Here is a 19,463-nt window from a genome sequence, read left to right as displayed (position 1 = left end):
AACTATTTTAGTTTTGTTTGACATGCACGTATAAGTGCTGCGCGAAGTATGTAACTCCACCTTTATGGCCCTTTTAAACGGCACATCATGATCGTGCTCATCGTGTATACGTTTTGATTACAGGTTTTGCCAAAAAACGGTACATCAATTTTTATTTCTTTGATTTTATTTAATTTTTCATAATTTACTTCTCATTTCTTAACATTATTTATCATAGAACGTGTTTTTCAATATCTGTCAATTAATAGTACACATTTCTTTGTAAACGGTAGTCGATAGACGTCATTCATAGAATAAAATCAAATGATTTTGATTTTCAGCCATGACTGATGGTTATATGTACATGTGACGAATATACCTTTGTTTTCACTAATACTATTACAATGACCATAAATCAGTTGTGCATTCTAAACTCTGCTCTAGGGTTGGTATTCTATTTTGCTTTCGGAATAGCCGCTGAAATTTTTAATTGCTTTGCGAGCGAAATTTAACAGAATTCAAATGTTTTTGTTTCCCTACCAAAACAAGTTTCTTTATCTGCACTTATTGTTTTCTTTATTTATATATATTTTCTGAAATAAATAAAGAAAAACGAGCCATTTAATCCGACAGGTTTCCGCTCGAAAAACTTAACAAAATACTCAGCTTTACTCTCTGCAAATTTTTACTGCAAATGTATCCGAATACACTTATTGTATGGCTTTGTAACTTGACAACATTTCAACCTGGCAACGATATTCCTTCGCAAAAATGCTATACGTTTGTATGTATACGTGATATTTGTTCTTCACGCGTTCATCTACGTTCACGCTCTATCCTTCTTAGAAAAGAAAAGGGAAATAAATATTGTAAAGCGAGCAATTCTGCCCAAAATACCTACAGTTTTATTTACTGCAAAAGCCGTTTGCGGAAACTAACCATCAATTTACTTTTCTGCCAAGTATCTTTGCAAGGTAAGTGGCAATAAAAGGCGTTCTACTTGCCGGATTGCAGACGCCATTTTAATTTTCACAAAGCAGCAGCATCGGATACCATAATATCGAATTTCAAGAAATAAAAATTGCTTTTACATTTATATAGCTCTTCAAAATTTCGGACGACATGGATAATAACGCTGGTTCGGAGAATCGTGAGAAGGAACGTGATCGTCGTGGTCGTGGAGCACGAGGTTCCCGCTTTTCCGATGCAGACACTTCCTCTGCTGCCGGTGGACGTGACCGCAGCCGCGAACATCGTCGCAACTGCCGCATTTACATTTCGAACATACCCTACGATTATCGCTGGCAAGACTTGAAGGATTTGTTTAGGCGTGTTGTTGGCTCTGTAGAATACGTTGAATTGTTCCACGATGAAAATGGAAAAGCCCGTGGCTGTGGTATTGTGGAGTTCAAAGATCCCGATAATGTCCAGAAGGCATTGGAGAAAATGAATCGTTATGAGGTAAATGGCCGTGAATTAGTTGTAAAGGAGGATCACGGCGAACAACGTGATCAATGTGGACGCATTATCCGAGAAGGAGGTGGTGGCGGCGGTGGTGGTGGTGGAGCTGGTGGCCGTGGAAATGATGGTTATGGTGGTGGCGGCGGTGGAAGGCGCGATGACGATCGATCGTAAGTATTGAGCTTTTATTTTATGAACACATTCCCTATTATCTAATTGTTATATAAATATATTTAGCATTATATTGAATTTTTAAAATTGATTGAAATGTTTTTCATGACAAATTGCTAAGAGGTACGCTATGCGCAGATTTCGTTCAATGTGTGACAAAAGTCTCCGTCAAGTTTCTCATTGAAATATACGCGGGAAATGTGCAGGAAATAGGTTAAGTGGCTTCATGCTTTCAGGGATTACTTATGTTCATGATATTTGTTTTCAAGAGTCGAAAGAAAGAATTCCCTATGTGGTTGTTTACATGATGCTAGAGCAATTTCCAGCATATTTCTTAAAACATTTTGTATCTTTGGCTCATTTAGATTTAATTTCTTAAAGCTGGAATTTGTGATGCTTAAACACAGCAGCGAAAAAATCGTCAGAATTACTATAGCCAAGACGCCTTGAGTACGTACCACTGTCATATACAGTTCATTAAACAATTGGACCATGTACAATAATGTATAGGAGGCAGCTATTTCATACATAGGTGTGCCTTGAAATAAAATAGATGCCTCATTTAGTTTATGTTCGAATATCGTTTGTTTTAGAAATATTTTAACTAGGTCTGGTATTATTTCTTCTTTTCACATACACGACTGTTAAGTTCTATTAAATTTTAATAATTAAAATGTTATATTTACACTAGGAACTGTAAGAGATCGTAATTGTGCTGACTCAAACAGCGAGATATGTGTTATGTTTTTCGCATCTATTTCAAAATAACAGAATAGAGTTAGTTGAAATCTTTTAGAAGTTGATTTATAGGGTTTCGTTAATTTTTTTCTATAAACTGTCGCTGGAGGTTGGAGTCTTGGGTGTTAGGGTTTCTACCCCATCAAGATTTTTCATTAATACTTAACCTCTTTTACAAATTTTAGTGACAACATTTTAGTTAGGACTTCTTCGTTCTGCTTCTTCAAAATGGGAACTCTCTCAATAAACAAAAACTTAATCCTTCAGTACTCGTTGTAAAGGAGCAATGTTGTGAAAAATAGTAAACTTCGACACGTGCCTTTGGGCCGTAACTTCTTATAACTTCTTGTAATTGCTTATATTTTTATTTGCAAATAATTTTTTTCTAACAAAATTGTAGAGATTGGGGTTTTCTGTTTGTTTTACACAAAAGCTTATGCTACAGTTTTTTCTTAACAATAAATTAGTTCCTTGTGATATCGTCCTTTAAGTGGTAAGGTGAAGTCAAACTTTGTATACCCTCCACCATAGGATGGGGGTATACTTATTTCGTCATTCTGTTTGTAACACCTCCAAATATTCGTGTAAGATTCCCTAGGGTCAATATATTCTTAATCGTCATGACATATTAGGTCAATCTACCCATGTCGAAGCATTAAAATTAGGCGCTTGAAATTTGGCACAAATACTCCCCATTAGCGTAGGTCGGTTGAGATAGTAAATGGGCCAAATCGGTCCACGTTTTCATATAGCTGCCATGTAAACCGATCTCCGATCTTGACTTCCTCAGCCTCTTGGTGGCGGAATTCTTATCCGAATTGGCTAAAATCATGTATAAGTTGTTTTATTATGAATTCCAACCAAATCGGTTCATAACTTAATATAACTACCATATAAACCGATATTCCGGTTAGACTTCTTGAACCTCTTAAATGCTCATTTACCGCCCGATTTGATTGAAATTTTGTACAGTGAATTTTTACTCGACTTTAAACATACGTGCCTAATATGTTCTGAATCGATTCATAACGTGATAATAGCTCCCATATAAACAGATCTCCCGATTTTACTTCTTTTACCTTAAGAGGGAGTAATTCTTAACCGATTTGGCTGAAATTTTGCACAGTAACTGCCTCTATAAATTCTACCTTACGTTCAAAATCCTGATCTCCTGATTTTATTTCTTGAGCGTCTAGAGGGCGCAATTCTATTTCGATTTGGCTGAAATTTTGCACAACGACTTCTGCTATGACCTTCAACCAACGTGCGAAATGTAATTTGAATCGTTTTATAACCAATAGCAATTCTTAACCGTTATCGTTTGTTTGGCTATAAAGAGATACCGGGTAAAGAACTTTACAAATAAGATCCATGGTGTAGAGTATATAAGATTCGTGCCGGCCAAACTTAGCACGCTTTTACTTGTTAAAGAAAATGGAAATGAAGAAGTACCCGAAATATAAAATAATAATTCATGGGCCCACCATACATAGCGCATGTGTGAGCATAGCGCAAAAATACTTCTCAGGGTTGGCAAACTCCTCACTAAATGCCGGCAAAAATAATGCGTATTTGAGTCACATAAGTCGCTAAGTAGTGTCGCTCCACGGTTCACCGTTTAGACACCTTTATTAATGTATTTATTAATGTAAAAGCTAGAAATGTTTATTGCTTAATGATATGTTTGTTCGTGGGCAAATAATGGCATAGCAGTTTGCATTGCTAGAATATGTTTTGTAGGGGTTAAACATTTGTCCAACGTTGATTCATGTTTCCTAACACCTCTTTGGTGGATAGGGTTAAACAAACATATTGCCAATTTATTTGTCCGTTTTAATGTGCGAGTATATTCCACTATAAGGGTATAGGGTTCATAACGTTTGCAACTTTTGAATTATCGATCCGATGTCCTGGTTAAAATGTAAATCTTTTAAAAATACCTTAAATTTTTGTAATTAATTATGATTAAGTTTTTGTTTTATAACAACAGGCCAAAACCTCTGGGGGAAATAGAAATCCTGAACTGACGCAAAGAAAACCCAATCACACTTTTAAATCGGCTACCGTTTCGATTATACTGTATGACATATTTAAAAACTGGAAATATGAGGCACAAACGAAAGATAGTGAATATGAAAGGCCGCCCTAAATCTTAAATAGATATAAAGGGGTTCAAATTCAAAATTCCTCATAATAGGTAAACACATCGATCATGATAATATGGGATTAAAGGTATTTGTATAACATATTGACATCCAAATCATATCTACCCAGTTAATGTTGTAACAATGTGTTGTCTTCTATCTTTCGTCTGCTTGGTTCTGTTGAATATCCATATCCAGGAACTAAGGTAGGGGTGCGTTCATATGGATCTGGATCTGAGTCGAGTGGGTCTGGCTAGGCAGTTAAACAGGTGATGTGTGTCGTGTGGCCCCAGGTCACAATCGGGACACACGTGTCTGCATGAAAGTTGTCTAGACCCGCTTGATATGCCGCCTGGTCTAGAGGATCTCTCCCGTAATGCCGCAACTCACAATTTGGATCATGTAGATCTACCTTGAGGCTTCTGGACGAATCCAAATCTTGCTCATGAACATTCCACTAAGAAACAGAGCCAAACTTCTCACATATAAGGGGCCTCCTTTTTATAGCCGAGTAAGAACGGCGTGCCGCAGTGCGAGAAGTAAAACCAGCTGCTACTGCGTTAATGATGTCTCGGAATTTCCTCTCGGCAAGTAGCACATTTGAAGGAGGTTTCAGCTCACTGAAGCGGCGATTGGTGTTCTCTCTGAAGCTGACCCAATCGGCCTTCTTCTGATTGATAAACGCCCGTTGTTCAGAGGTTATGAAGTTGGGTGGTCGGTCGATAGTGAGTATTATGAGCAGTTGGCCTGATCCCACAGAAATAAGTCACTCAGAGCATTAAAGGATACAATGGAAATGACTGGCGAGCTGCTGCACCTTCTCGTAATCCTAAAGTGGGCACCCTCTTTCACCATGCATAACGTGAAGCTTTCAATCTGATCTGCCAATGCTATGCCCGCTGGTCGTTACTCAGGGGAGAATTACATGAAACATGATGCGCTTTAAAGACTCCTAGTCCCACTTATGTCGGGCCTGTAAACGTAACCATTAGCTTGGTCACAACAATCAACCGGCGGTGTGTTCACGTTGTATAGCTCTATCTCGGCAGTACCAGACTTGACTGCTATCCACATACATACCATGCAGGGGTCACTAGTGCCAGGCGCTGGCGCGATAGGTCTATACTGCACGGAATGGTGTATAACGAAGGGAATGGTGTAGTCCGACGACAAGGACGCAATCCCATGGCAGCCGGTACGCATTCATCGACACAGACTGCCCCCTCAGTGTACGTGTTGTCCTTTTTTCGTCATGGGAGAGGCATATCCCGGAATGCCTTCTGAACTCCAATCCCCCACCTACATTCCTTAAGCGATCCTCATGTAGCACATTGTATCCGTGGCAACTCTGCAAGCTGCAGGTGTTGGTCAGCTTTGTCTACTGGATCGCTGCAAATAATATATTCTTCCGACTCATAAAATCCACTATCTCGTAGATCTTTCCTCGGAGACAGTTGAAATTCAATTGCAAAAATGATACAATTCTCGGCACTGGCCTAGCAATTTTGGGCCTGGGATGCTGCTGTTGCGTCTATTGCCGCACGGGAGAGGTTGGGGGATCACATCGTCCGACGACGAGTACGCAACAATCCCAACAACCAATCCCATGGCAGCCGGTTGTACGTACCGGATTGACCCGATGGAGTTATCCATCGGCAAGGGCTGTCGCCTCAGTGTACAACACACTGCTACAACAACAACAACAACAACAACGAGTACGCAGAAGTCGACGACAACGACGCTTGTGACCCACTGTTGTGCATGTTTGCACAGCACCTTGCAACATATTCAGTGTGACTATACTCTCGTAGTGCCGTAAGGCCAGAGCAAGATCGAAAATATATCCTCTCTATGCACCGGTTACACCTCACCGACCGATGATGGAGGCGGTTCCAGGGTCCGGGGATCACGACCCAGAAGCGTTCGGAGGTTGCACTCCAGGATGTGCCTCTCCCATGACAAAAAAAAAAGACGAAAATGTACACTGAGGCAGTATCCCTTGCCGATGAAGAACTCCGCCATGGGATTGTAGTCAGTGGGTCGATTAAGTTAGTTATTTCCAATAGTTTAATTGCAGAAGTCTGTGTGATGCAAATGCAAATTTTGCCCATGAACATTCCACTAAGGAACATGGGGCAAACTTCTTACATATCAATGAGTGCTGTCCGATGCAAGTTTAAGCTCAATGATAAGGGGCCTCATTTTTATAGCCGAGTCCGAACGGCGTGCCGCAGTGCGACACCTCTTTTGGAGAGAAGTTTTATATGTCATAGTACCTCACAAATTTTACCACCGATGAAATTTTTTCTAATGATCTCGCCAGAATTCGAACCCAGGCATTCGGCGTCATAGGCGGACATGCTAACCTCTACGCTACGGTGGTCTGTGTGATAGTTGTACACAAATGTTAAACCTCTTTTTAAGCCTAAACAGTTTGTTCGGAATATCTGTCTACATGTCGGCTATATTCAAATATTCTCATATTTATGCCGTATTCCGCAAATTACTGTTTCAAATTTGAGCAAAATAGTTTAAAAAAGAATACCTTTCTTGAAAAAAAAAACTCAAATTTACATGTCGTAGTCTATTTACGTTCATTCCTGGCCGAGTTCTACTGGCCTTTTGCAGATCTACGGCTACAACACAAACAACATAGGTAAAGATCGAAGATGGGCTACATAGAACTAGGCGTTGATATACATGTTGTTGTTGTTGTTGTACCAGTGTGTTGTACACTGAGGCGGCAGCCCTTGCCGTGAAGGACTCCATCGGGTCAATCCGGTACGTACAACCGGCTGCCATGGGATTGCAGCCGGTTGATATACATGGTTCCCATTTGCTTTCTTGGGGACAAATGATATATCCACTCGATTTGCATGAAATGTCTCACTCTACGAAGTCATAGGTTCAGTTTTCGATAAGACCCCAATAAAAACGGATCTCCGTATTTGACTTATTGAGGGCACAGGGGACATATTTGCCATTTGATGTCGATCAAATTTGGAATGGTTTTGGTTACATTGATTATATAACAATATCCTATAATTGTGGCAAGCTTGGTGAACATCGGTCTACGGCCATTCCATTTGAATTTTTAAAGACACAGAGAAGCAGTTTTCTTTTCATTTTATTCAACCCATGTAATGCATGGATTGCATTGATATACATGCTCTGTTATTCAAGTTCCTCCTAAATTATGCAATTATAATTCAATATTAAAGACATTTAAAAACTGTATTTCTGTATGTCCTACATCTGTGCCATGAATATATAGGTTCACTTTATAATATAGCTCCTAACATAAGCTTATGTCCCGATTTTAGTTTTTGAGGATACAGTAGACAAATTTTTTTCAAAGAATAAGAAATATGGGCATACTTTTCTATTTGCCCCTCCTACAATAGAAACAAGAGACATAGGCCCACGCTTTAACTTCATGAGATGCGGAAGAAGAATATTCTTTCATTCGATTTCGATTCGAATCGAAATACTATTTGCCTCTACTATTCTAAGTTGTGCATAGTTCTGCACATAAGTCAATTTTTTTTTAATTAAAAATCGAAAGCTAACGGAAGGATATGCTTAGTACCTCCGTCTTGTATATGAATGAAAACTAATATCCTGATTAGGCCTTGGTTCGCAGAACATCCATGATGTTGGGTATACAAAAGTTTGGCCTGTTCAAACATACAGACTTGTTTTACTTTTTTATTTTTAATTTTTAGGGTAAGAAGTTGCTGCCAGCAATGGGCCATAAATCGTAGTTTATAACAACCTTCTTATTCTCCCTTTTTTATGTGCCTTGATGATAATGTAATTAACATAGTATTTGCCTTTGCTTTCTACCCTGTGTTGTTGGTGTTGTGAGAGATAATATCAACACCATCAAATATCGCATATGTAGTAGATATGTGGGCGCGCTGAGCGGTGGTTTGATGAGCGCCAAATTTTTTCTTTCTCTGCCTGATTTGATCTGATCCACTTTCTCCTGTTCTGCTTGTTGTTTTGTAAAGTGTTCTTATTTGTGTGTTGTTGGTATCTTCCCTTTTAGATCTGGTCGTAATAATTATAACATGATGTCAAATGATTTTGTTAACCAACCAGCGAATTATAATTATTATGGGCTTTCAGCGTCGTTTTTGGAGAATCTTGGCATTACTGGACCTTTGCATAATAAAGTTTTCGTTGCTAATGTGAGTATTTTACCAACATGTTTATTAAGAATTGACAGACAAAAACAAAAACCATAAACAAAACAAAAGTGTAAGTTGTTGTTGTCGTTGTTCGATTGGTTCGGCTTGCTATTTTCGTTCGATTTGAAGTGAAAAAGAGAAACACATCCCTGAAATGGGTTGATCGATATCCTCAATTTGCAATATTTCTATACTACACCTTGTACTTGCCTTCCAAATGTAATGAAAATTTCCATTGAATTGCTTGATGTTTTATCATCCACCATTCGAATGGGGCGTCTCCCTTTGTGAATATGAAATGGTAACCGTAGTTGTATTTTGTTATTATTACGGATTGTTTTTTTTTTTTTTTTAATTTATATCTCATGGTGAATATGAAGATGAAGATGTACTATGAGGGCTAAATCACAGTTTGCTCTGTCTCAGTACCGTTGATTTTATTTTCTTCCTTTCAACCAGAAGGCTGCTGTGGAATAAACGATGAGTTATATGAGTTGTGTGGAATTTGTTTTTCCTTGATTTCTTATTTCTTGGCATATTAGAATGAGATAATAAAAAAAACAGTTCTGCTTCGAATTTAATATGATTTCTTATGATCGCCAAAGATCTCTCAGTTCATCAAGAAGCCAGCCGACCTATGTGTGGATTTAGCTGAATTAAAATTTCTAATAGCTGAAATATTTCTTTTATTCCCCCCTCCTATTTAGCTTGACTATAAAGTGGACTCTAAGAAGCTTAAGCAAGTCTTTAAACTGGCTGGCAAAGTACAAAGCGTCGATTTATCTTTGGACAAAGATGGCAATAGTCGAGGCTTTGCTGTAGTCGAATATGATCACCCAGTGGAAGCTGTTCAAGCCATCTCTATGCTGGATCGTCAAATGTTGTATGACCGTCGCATGACTGTACGTTTAGATCGCATTCCGGACAAGGGTGAGAGTATAAAATTGCCCGAAGGCCTGGGTGGTGTGGGCATTGGCCTGGGTCCCAATGGCGAACCTTTAAAGGATGTAGCTCGCAACTTGCCCAATGCCAATCAGCAAAACCAATCGATGGGAGTCAACAATGGCAATATGGGTGTTGGCGGTGGAATGGGTGGTAACGGCGGCATGGGCATGGGAAATGCTGGATCGAATGTTGGAGGTATGTTTGGTAACAATGGTGGGGTGCAACAGCCTGCTCCGGTGGCACCTGTCGGACCCAATAGCAAAGCCCAAGGCAACATGCCTTTAAATACCAATTCTGGACTAAATCTTGCTGCTCTCACCAATGTTGTAGGTGGATTAGGAGCTGCCTTATCTAATCCCCTGTTGACAACTTCATTGAATAATTTGGGTATAAACCTGGGTCAAGGGCAAGGAGGTGGCAACGATGACCCCTTGGCCACCGGAAATGCTGGTCTTTCGAATAACTATAGCACTGGAGGCAATAATTATAGCTCTGGATTTGGCGGTGCATCTGGTTTCAATGCCCCACCTGGTAATTCTGGCGGTGGAGGTGGTTTTAACGCCTATAACAGCTCCAGTGGAGGCGGCAATTCTGGTCCTGCTCTAGATGGCGATTATGGAGCTGGCAATGCCCTGGATATGTATGGCTCGGGCTCAGGTGGTAATGGCGGTAATAATTCAGGAGGCATGCGCAAATCTGACACCATTATCATTAAAAATGTAAGAGGACTAAACCGATTTCAAAAATAACTTTTTTTCTATTTTAATTTATTTTCCTTGTTGCAGATTCCATTAAGCTGCACTTGGCAGACACTTCGAGATAAATTCCGTGATGTTGGTGAGGTGAAATTTGCTGAAATCAGAGGAAATGATTTGGGTGTAGTACGTTTCTTCAAAGAAAGAGATGCGGAACTAGCCATAGGTATTTGCCAAACAATGACCTCAATAATTGAAACATTGCATTTAATATTCGTTTGTTTTTCGCTTATAGCTCTTATGGATGGTTCTCGCATGGATGGGCGTACCGTAAAAGTGACATATTTTTAAAATAGTCACACACACCATCCCACCACCTGCTTTGGTTTAGAAATGTAACGAAGTGAAGTGATGAAAGTGCTTGTCCTCCGTAACACTTTTAAACATTGACTTTAGTCCATCACTTCCCTAAGTTTTAATACCTATTATAAGTATATAATCTAAAACATAATATTATGTATGACTCTAACATTTAGACCATATTTTAAGTTGAACTCTTGTGTATTTTTATCCAGACATTCGTATATTATTTGAAACCAAACAACTTTTATCACATGGGTGTGATAAAGAGTTAAAAGTGCAAAACAAAAAAAAAAAAAATAATAATAAATCATCCAAGAGTTTTCCCTGCCGACAAAAAATCGTAGTTTACGCCCCCTTCCTTCCGGTGTGTTTACATTTTGCATTCAAATCGATCTATGACAACAAAAATATATATATTATACAGTAGCGATTAAACATGCCAAAACAAAAATGTATTTTCCTTCTTAATAAATTATAAAGAAAAAGATTTTAAGAATATATAGAAACTGTCTTTGTATTTCATTGCCAGTTTTAATTTAAATTTGCCACGTGCTTGGTGAAAAACACTACGATTGTTGTTGTCGTATGTGGAGGTTATGTCCGATGGTTATTTAAATGCGCCAATCTCGTTTTGTCACAAGTGTGTTCGTGTACTCAAAAATGTATGCAAATTTCCACATTTATTTGCCAGCAGACGAGAGCGGGAGAGTGCGTGACGGCAAGTTAAAATTTGGAAGTTTGGTAATTGAGAGTTTGCAAATTTATACTGGAGGTTTTTTCCGAGCAGAAATTTGCAGCATCGAATAGCTGTTTTATGAAAACCAGCTGTTTACTTCAAATAAATAGCAAAAGAGAGTAAAGGCTCTTCTTACTCTCCTGCAATTTTGTACTGGCAAATTTTTGCTAGAGAAGTACGTGAACAGACCTAATAACTTATTTTGTCATAACATTGTTCGTGTACTCAAAAATTGTTACTGGAATTCGTTTCCGTACTTTATTTGCCAGGAGAAGAGAGAGGGAGAGTGCGTGAGGGCAAGCTTAAATTTGAGAGTTTGGTAATTGAGAACTTGCAATTTTCTACTGGAGGTTTTTCCCACAGAAATTTGCAACATCAACCAGCTGTTTTGTGAAAACCAGCCGTTTAATTGAAATAAACAGCAAAAGAGAGAAAAGGCTCTTTTTACTCTCCTGCAAATTTGTACTAGAGAAGTACGCGAACAGACCTCATATTGAGTATCATGGGCGCTCAGTATTTGAGCAACTGCCGGTGTCTCTCAGTGAGACTCTCCACTTTTTAAAAAAGAAGGAACACCACACAAATCACAACTATTGAGTTCCATATCGTGCGGGGCTTATGTTGTTATAGCAGTGTGTTTTACATTGAAGCGGCAGCCCTTGCCGATGAACCGGCTGCCATGGGATGTGCGGTGCTCATAGTGCGATAACTATTGGGATTCATAACCTGGGGACGCATCCGATAGCTCTAAGCTGAGCTTCCAATTAGTGTGGTGCTCATAGATATCTCGCGTGAATAGAGATACATGCGTCTTTGGGGATTAAAGCCTTCCCTCTTTGCTATAAAGTTAATGTCCACAGTTCATATTATAATTCTAGGTTTACTTATATCATATCCTTTCTTTATATAAGAGAAATAATGAGTTATGAACTTTAGCTCATGAAATCATCATAAGTCTTGGTGGGGGCTGGGGGCTAGAACTAATCACCAGATGGCGAAACATTGGTGTATTTGACGTACCTGTTGTGCTTCCAGTCTTTCCGAAAGTCAAGTACCTGGACTTGTTTTTTGAGGAGATGGTAAAAATGGGGCTGGTTGGAGCTAGAGACGGTACACAGCAGACGCCTCCCACATTGGATGAGGAAACGAGGCAAAAAGATCGTCCTTAAACTGAGGGTTTCGGCAACCGGATCCACGAACTTTGAACACCCTTCCGCCCTGTTGGCAACTAATGATACGGCGTGGAGGCGAGATACTTGTCGCGTGATAGACTTTGTATCGGGGTTACTTACTTGTTAGGGGCTAGAGGCAGCTTTAAGCTGGATATATCCCTGGATCTTCTATATACAAGGATGGGTCCTAATTGGAGAAGGCACCGAGGTTCTGAAGGTTCAAGAAACTTTTTGCAGACTTCCGACGCGCTACAGGCTCCGGTGTCGGTCCATGCGGTAAGAAAATGTAAAGAGAATCCTCGTACCACGGGGAGGGTTTTCGGGATTTGTTGGTAGCTGTTGGAGCTCTCCGCACATACGGCGAGCACTGATTTTGTGAGTTGCAGGGTTTCCAAGGCCCTGTGACCAAGCAGACGAAAGATAGAACACAAAACAATGCTACAATAACAACAACAACGAATGGTTCGATAAAGGATAATCCATTACAAACTTGTATAAAGTGGGGAAATTTCATTGAATATCAGTGATTTAAACGTTCAGCTACTTAGTAAAATCTACAAAAGTTCGTAATTCAATATAAAAATTGACATTTATTTAACAAATTTCCACGTTGGTAATGTAACTAGTGTTGTGTTGTTATCCATAATCGACCTCGATTGGTCGAGGAGGAAGTTTGAGGTTGTTGTTGTAGCAACATTTTCATTTGAAGGTGCAAAGGAGCGATCGCCGCGGGAACAATGCAGCCATTGGTTATTTAAAGGCGTCAATAACTCGCCTTGTTAAATCGATCACCATAGGCACTTGGTATTTGTTCAAGAGCCAGTGCCGCTCCGCTTGATACCGCTGATTGTCCGCGACTGGAATTGCAGCAACTCAGTATGGAGCATTCCACTATCCGTAACCTGCGGACGCGCCCGGTTGCTCGCAGCCAAGCTTCAATTAATACGACACAGTTCGGACCTCAATGTTCCAGACTGTGTGATGCTTACAGTTATACAGTGTCGGGATATACATATGTGCTTCAACTAAGTTTGTGGAAAGAGAGCCGGTGCCTCCCGACCTCTCACTGAGACTCTCCGCTCGATACCGCTAATTGTCCGCGACTGCGTTGCAGCTACTCCGTATGGAGCAACCAGTGGACGCGTCCGGTAACTCGCAGCTTAACTTCTCGCGACTGCAATGAACACCATACAGATCAGACCTCAATGTTCCAGTCTACGTGGTGCCCACAGCTATCCCGTGCCAGGCTCAATTCAAATGTCTTCGGCTGGAGCTATAAGAGCACATATATAAGACCATTTTAAGTGAATTGTAGAGCCGTGAATTGTCTGTCAGGAGAAGACTTGGCTCTTTTGCTTACAGCGGAGTAAAATCTTTCAGCCAATATTATACTTCATTTTATCTTAGAATTATACTCTTCCCAAAGCAAAATAGATTATCATAGCAAATGCAAATTTTGCCCATGAACATTCCTCTAAGGAACAGGGGCAAACTTCTCACATATGAATGAGTGCAGTCCGACTCAAGTTTAAGCTTAATGATAAGGGGCCTCCTTTTTATAGCCGAGTCCGAACGGTGTGCCGCAGTGCGAGACCTCTTTGGAGAGACGTTTTACATGGCATAGTACCTCACAAATGTTGCCAGCATTAGGAGGGGAAAACCACCGCTGAAATGTTTTCTGATGGTCTCGCCAGGATTCGAACCCAGGCTTTGAACGTAATAGGTGGACATGCTAACCGCTGCGCTACGGTGGTAATGAATATATATTATCATTAACACCAACAATATGCCTGCTTAAAAAAATCATAAAACATTCGTTAACCAGCAAGGAAGGGCAAAATTCGGGCGGTGCCGACTGTATAATACTCTACACCTACACTATAAGTACAATGTGGGAGCTATATCCAATTCTGAACCAATTTTCATGGACCTCGGCGAGCAAATATGTTCAAAATGTAATATCTACGGTTGACAAATAATAACATTATTGCAAATTACCCAAAATCAGACGAACATATATATAGGAGCTACATCTAATTCTAAACCGATTTTAAGCAAACTTCTTAGATAATGGGATAGTCGTTGAGAAAAGCATTGTGCAAAATTTTGGCAAGATTGGTCAAACAATGCGCTTGCAGTGACTCTAGAAGTTAAAATCGGTCGATATATATATATATATATATATATATGAGAGTTATACCTAAATCTGAACCGATTTCCATGAAATGACAAATGATCATTTTATTGCATTATTACTGAAAATCAGACGAACATATATATGGGAGTTATATATTAATCTGAACCGATGTTTTCCAATTTCAATAGGCTTCGTCTCTTGTACTAAATTTGAAGACGATCGGATGAAAACAGCGACCTGTACTTTGTACACAAATTAACATGGACAGGCGGACGGACAGACAGACGGGCATAGCTAAATCGAATCAGAAAGAGATTCTGATTCGATCGGTATATTTATCAATGGGTCTATCTCTCTTCTTTTTGGGTGTTACAAACAAATTCACAAAGTTATAATACCCTGTACCACAGTAGTGGTGTAGTGTATAAATATATCAGGAGGCCTATAGGAAAACACACTGGCGATTATCTAAATGCTTTTATTTTTATAGACATTTCTAATGGTTTCCCAAAGTTTTTTGAGACTTTTCTCAATATTTTGCCAAGCTAATCCCATTTATTTTTGGGCAATAGTCTAGAACAATTCACTTTCATACATGTGTGTGTACACAAATTTGTATATAATATATATACATATATAGTTTCCGGAGAACTCTTCTCAATATGTAGCATATGAAAATTATTTGGAAGCTGATAAGGGCTTTAGACGTTACGTGAAGTCTTTGTATACCGTTTGATCTCGTAGGCATTCCAATTAAATTTTATCCGTTGCAAGTCCATTGCAACTTAAAAAATTTTTTGGTAGGTCGAACTTTCAGAAGACTCTGGTAAGAGCGTTAATGGTACATAACTACAATAAATTTTAATCGTAAATTTTAGCCATTTTATATTTTACTGTTTATTGCCATATCTATATATAAAGGTGGATGGTGGTGGACGCATAACAGGACCTACATATTTTTACGATCAAAATTTTATATTGCTACTATAGGAAATGCTTCTTTACCAATTGATTCTTACAATATATATGTATGTATGTGTATGAAACTGTATGTGTTTGTTATCAAAATCAAAATATAAAATTTAGAATGGTACAGTTATGATTAGAAGGTTATTAGAAAAAAGGAATATGTGTATGTAATTAATTGCTAGCTGCTGCGGTGACTGCTGGCGTGGCAGCTGTCGGTGCGGCAGATGTTGATGAACTGCCACCAAATCGTTCCAAACGTTTTTTGGCCTTCTCAGCCCAATCGTCCGTGGATACATTCGTGGTGGTAGTAGATGATTCCTGTGGCTTTTCCCCTCCAAAACGTTGCATACGTTTCAACCGCCTTTCTTCAGCATCTAATTTGGCCAGATTCGTTGAAGTAACACAGCCAAAACGTTCGGCACGTTTCTTGAGTAGTTCGATTTGTTTTTCACTGCTCATTGCAGGGGCTTGAGAAATCGATTTGTCAGTTGAACCACTGTTATTAGAAGCAGCTGGCGCAGCTGCAGTTGCGGCTGGAGCATTAATGCCGAATTTTTTGGCTCTCAGCTCCAAACGTTCCTGCATGGTCATCTCTGTAAACTTTTTCCCCACCGACGAACTGGAATCACCTACAGTTATTGGGGTCCGCTCGCTTACTTTTGCCATTTTGGTCTCAATGGGCTCTGTATTCTCTTTGGTTGTGTTGGTGGACTCGTTCGATTGGCCACTATTGACGGATATTTTACGTTTCAATACTATTTTCTTGGCTGTAGATGTCGGCGACTCTAAGATTTCGTCTTCTACCAGCGTAGCATCACCGCCTTCCCCTTTGGGTAGTATGGTGGTGGGAGTAGTCGTAGGACTCTTTAATAGTTCATTTTCGTCGGCTCCTAGAATCTTTTCTTCGTCTGATAAAACACCTTCTTCGTCCAGAATATCTTCTCCAACAATTGAAGAGTCTTCCAATAATGGCTCCCCATCCATGGCTGCTTGTAAACGGTCTTGCAACTCGTTCTTATTGCCTGCAACAGAAAGGCCCCGCTCTTTCAGCTCACGCTTTAAATCTGCTACCTACAGTAAATAAATTAGTATTCGACTAAATTTTATAAAATTATGAACTTTCCTTTAAGTTGTTGACATCGATAACAGGCATGGTTATAATACTATACGCGTTTTTAAGTTATTAAGCTAATAATAAATTGTCACTTATTGTTACAAGAACAACAACCTATGGATCTAAAAGTTGACTTTCGGCTAATCGACTATTTTTTGTAAAAACGCAGAAGTCGACTTTCACTGATTAAAAAAAATCGAATAATCGACTTTGAAGTCGAAAAGTTGGAAGGAGTCTAAAAGTCGATAAAAACCGGAAAGTGAAAAAAGTCGAAAAGTAAAAAAAATTTAATGGATTCAGTCTCAAGTCATTTTTTTGCCGACGACTGCTTTGATTACAGCTAATCGATAGACGCCATTCATCGAAAATAATCAAATGATTTTGATTTTCAGGCATGACTGAAGTTGCATACCTCGCGCAGCACTTACGCTTGCATGTCAGAAAATTTCAAAATAGTTTGGTTTGTATTGTGTGAGTTACACAACAAATGAACGCACGCACCTGAGAGAATAAGTTAACCAATTTGAACGCGTTTCAGAGCGCCAAAGATATGATATGCGCAAAAATCTCAATAATAACCGGTATTGAATGCAAACGCGGTGTTGCATTTGAATTTGGAAGGAAATTTGCTGCAAGTCTCCTGAGGTAAGTAGATTTGCTCACATTGAAAATGTATGGGAAACCTCTTTGCAAAATACGAGATTTTCGAAATTTAGTCGCAAATCTAGATAGATGTGGAAACATGGCGCATATCCCTTTGTTTCCACCAGTACTATGGCCCTTTTAGACGGCACAACATGATCGAACTCATCGTGTGTACGTGTTGATTACAGGTTTTACCAAAAATAGTACATCGATTTTTTCTTTCCTTTAATTTTATTTAATTTTTTATACTTTACTTCTCATTTTTTAACTTAATTTGGCGCACAACGTGTTTTTCAAAAGCTGTCAATTAATGATTGCCCATTTCTTTGTAAACGGTAATCGATAGACGTCATTTATCAAAGAATCCAGGATTCACTAATAGAAGGTTAGGTCACATGCAAAAACACAAAGTGGATAGGCCCCATAAACATCATTAAGGATGTCAAATCTGACGATTGAAAATGTCATCATATAGGAGAAAACGTAAACAAAGAATGAATGTAAAAAGAGAACAAGTTGACATCCTCAATGCCAAGTACTGCCAAATATTAAAAAAAAAGTATATCGGCTGATCGCTTGGCTTAACCTTATTCAGTGAATCCTGCAAAGAATCAAATGATTTCGATTTTTCAGCCTTGACTGATGGTTATGGTTGGTGGTGTGGATGGTTACACCATTGTTTTCACCAATACAATTACAATCTCCTTGCATCAGATGTGCCATGTAAACGGGCCATTACAATCACCATGCATCAGTTGTGCCATGTAAACGGGTCATAAAGTAATCACGAAAGAATTTCGCCATAATCGAACCACCCTTGTTTCTATTTAGTACTAAATTAGTGTGTTATCGGGTAATATCGATAAGTAGAGAGAATGAAACTTAAAAATTAGCAGTTACCAGTGCAAAATTCAACATTTTTAATATGATCGTATATAACGCACATTAAATAAATATATAAATCTTCAAAAGGTAAGGTAAGTAAAAAACATGTTATCAAACCGAGCGTGAACATGATGTAGAAAACTTAAAATATCTGATACTGATTAGTTTAGCGCTTAATTATTAGAAATACGTCGGAAAAAAGTTCTCGTAGGTGATAGCTTTTTCTTGTCAGCCGTATCAGGCTTTGATTGTGTAGTCCACAATGCCGAAACGGCAGTGGCACAAGAGATGATCTTTGCCTTCAACTCCTTATAACAACAAACTCTGCCGATGTCCGTCTCTCTCTGTAAAGAGGACCACGTCAAAACCGACGTTGCAATGAAAGTCAGAATTCCTATCAGCAGACCCAGGCCGTGCCGATCGCCGCGGGAACATTGTAGCCATTAACTCGCATTTTCATATCAAGAACCATGGGCACACAGTATTTATTCAAGAGCCAGTGCTGCTCCGCTTGATATCGCTGATTGTCCGCGACTGCATTTGCAGCTACTCCGTATGGAGCATTCCACTATCCGCAACTTGTGGAGACAGATCGGACTTCAATGATCAAACCTGTGTGATGCTCACAGCTATCATTGTCGGGATTTAGTATGAAATGTATACATAGTGTGCCGGTATTTGGTATGTAAAGTATACATACATATGTGCTTCAACTATGTTTTCGGAAAATTTTCGCAATAGTTTGTGGTGGGTTCTAGATGTTAATCATATTTGGGTCGGACGTTGGGAGTCTAAACACATCTCACTTTTTAGAATTCCAGCGAAAATTTATAATCCAAAAATGCGTCTTTTACCTGATTTAGGCACTATGTCGGCAGATCGATCTGTGTGGCAGCTATTTTTAAATATAGTCCAATTTTCGTGTCGAACAAGAGAACGTTTAAAATTGCAGCGAAATCGGATAATAAATGCGGATTTTATGTTCTATAGACCTTAAATCGGCAGATCGGTCTATATAGCAGCTATATCTAAATATAGTAAGATTTGGACCCTATATGGGTCGGGTATCGGGAGTCTTAATACAACTCACTGGCAGCTATATCTTAATATGGTCCT

General features: G+C 39.2%; 2 protein-coding genes across 3 annotated transcripts; one reads left to right on the top strand and one right to left on the bottom strand.

Annotated features, from left to right (window-relative positions):
* The first annotated feature begins 755 nt into the window (after positions 1–755).
* On the top strand, positions 756–11,187 carry LOC106086247 (myelin expression factor 2). 2 transcript variants are annotated; one of them, XM_013250837.2, is made up of 7 exons: positions 756–953; positions 1,081–1,610; positions 8,545–8,686; positions 9,394–9,826; positions 9,962–10,350; positions 10,417–10,552; positions 10,622–11,187. In XM_013250837.2, exons 2-7 carry the CDS (start codon positions 1,102–1,104, stop codon positions 10,675–10,677), a joined length of 1,665 nt encoding a protein of 554 aa, XP_013106291.1. In that variant the 5' UTR covers positions 756–953; positions 1,081–1,101; the 3' UTR covers positions 10,678–11,187. The 2 variants fall into 2 exon arrangements, with proteins under 2 accessions (XP_013106291.1, XP_013106289.1); XM_013250835.2 differs by having other exon boundaries at positions 9,394–10,350.
* Positions 11,188–15,606: 4,419 nt separating this feature from the next.
* LOC106086232 (SAP domain-containing ribonucleoprotein) lies at positions 15,607–16,972 on the bottom strand. The gene is made up of 2 exons (XM_059362707.1): positions 16,823–16,972; positions 15,607–16,770 (listed from the first exon to the last, which is right to left on the bottom strand). Exons 1-2 carry the CDS (start codon positions 16,854–16,856, stop codon positions 15,875–15,877), a joined length of 930 nt encoding a protein of 309 aa, XP_059218690.1. The 5' UTR covers positions 16,857–16,972; the 3' UTR covers positions 15,607–15,874.
* Positions 16,973–19,463: the final 2,491 nt, after the last annotated feature.

The sequence above is a fragment of the Stomoxys calcitrans genome, chromosome 2 (genome assembly GCF_963082655.1).
Source record: "Stomoxys calcitrans chromosome 2, idStoCalc2.1, whole genome shotgun sequence".
NCBI lineage: Eukaryota > Metazoa > Arthropoda > Insecta > Diptera > Muscidae > Stomoxys > Stomoxys calcitrans.
This window is presented reverse-complemented; position numbering and strand designations above follow the sequence as displayed.

What these genes read in the sequence shown, in the direction of transcription:
- LOC106086247 (XM_013250835.2), top strand. Translation starts at nt 1,102, where the DNA reads ATGGATAATAACGCTGGTTCGGAGAATCGTGAGAAGGAACGTGATCGT. An exon ending in ACACCATTATCATTAAAAAT is followed by an intron (nt 10,351 to 10,416) that starts GTAAGAGGACTA and finishes TCCTTGTTGCAG; the next exon opens with ATTCCATTAAGCTGCACTTG. An exon ending in AGATGCGGAACTAGCCATAG is followed by an intron (nt 10,553 to 10,621) that starts GTATTTGCCAAA and finishes TTTCGCTTATAG; the next exon opens with CTCTTATGGATGGTTCTCGC.
- LOC106086232 (XM_059362707.1), bottom strand. Translation starts at nt 16,856, where the DNA reads ATGCCTGTTATCGATGTCAACAACTTAAAGGAAA. An exon ending in TGTCAACAACTTAAAGGAAA is followed by an intron (nt 16,771 to 16,822) that starts GTTCATAATTTT and finishes TACTGTAGGTAG; the next exon opens with CAGATTTAAAGCGTGAGCTG.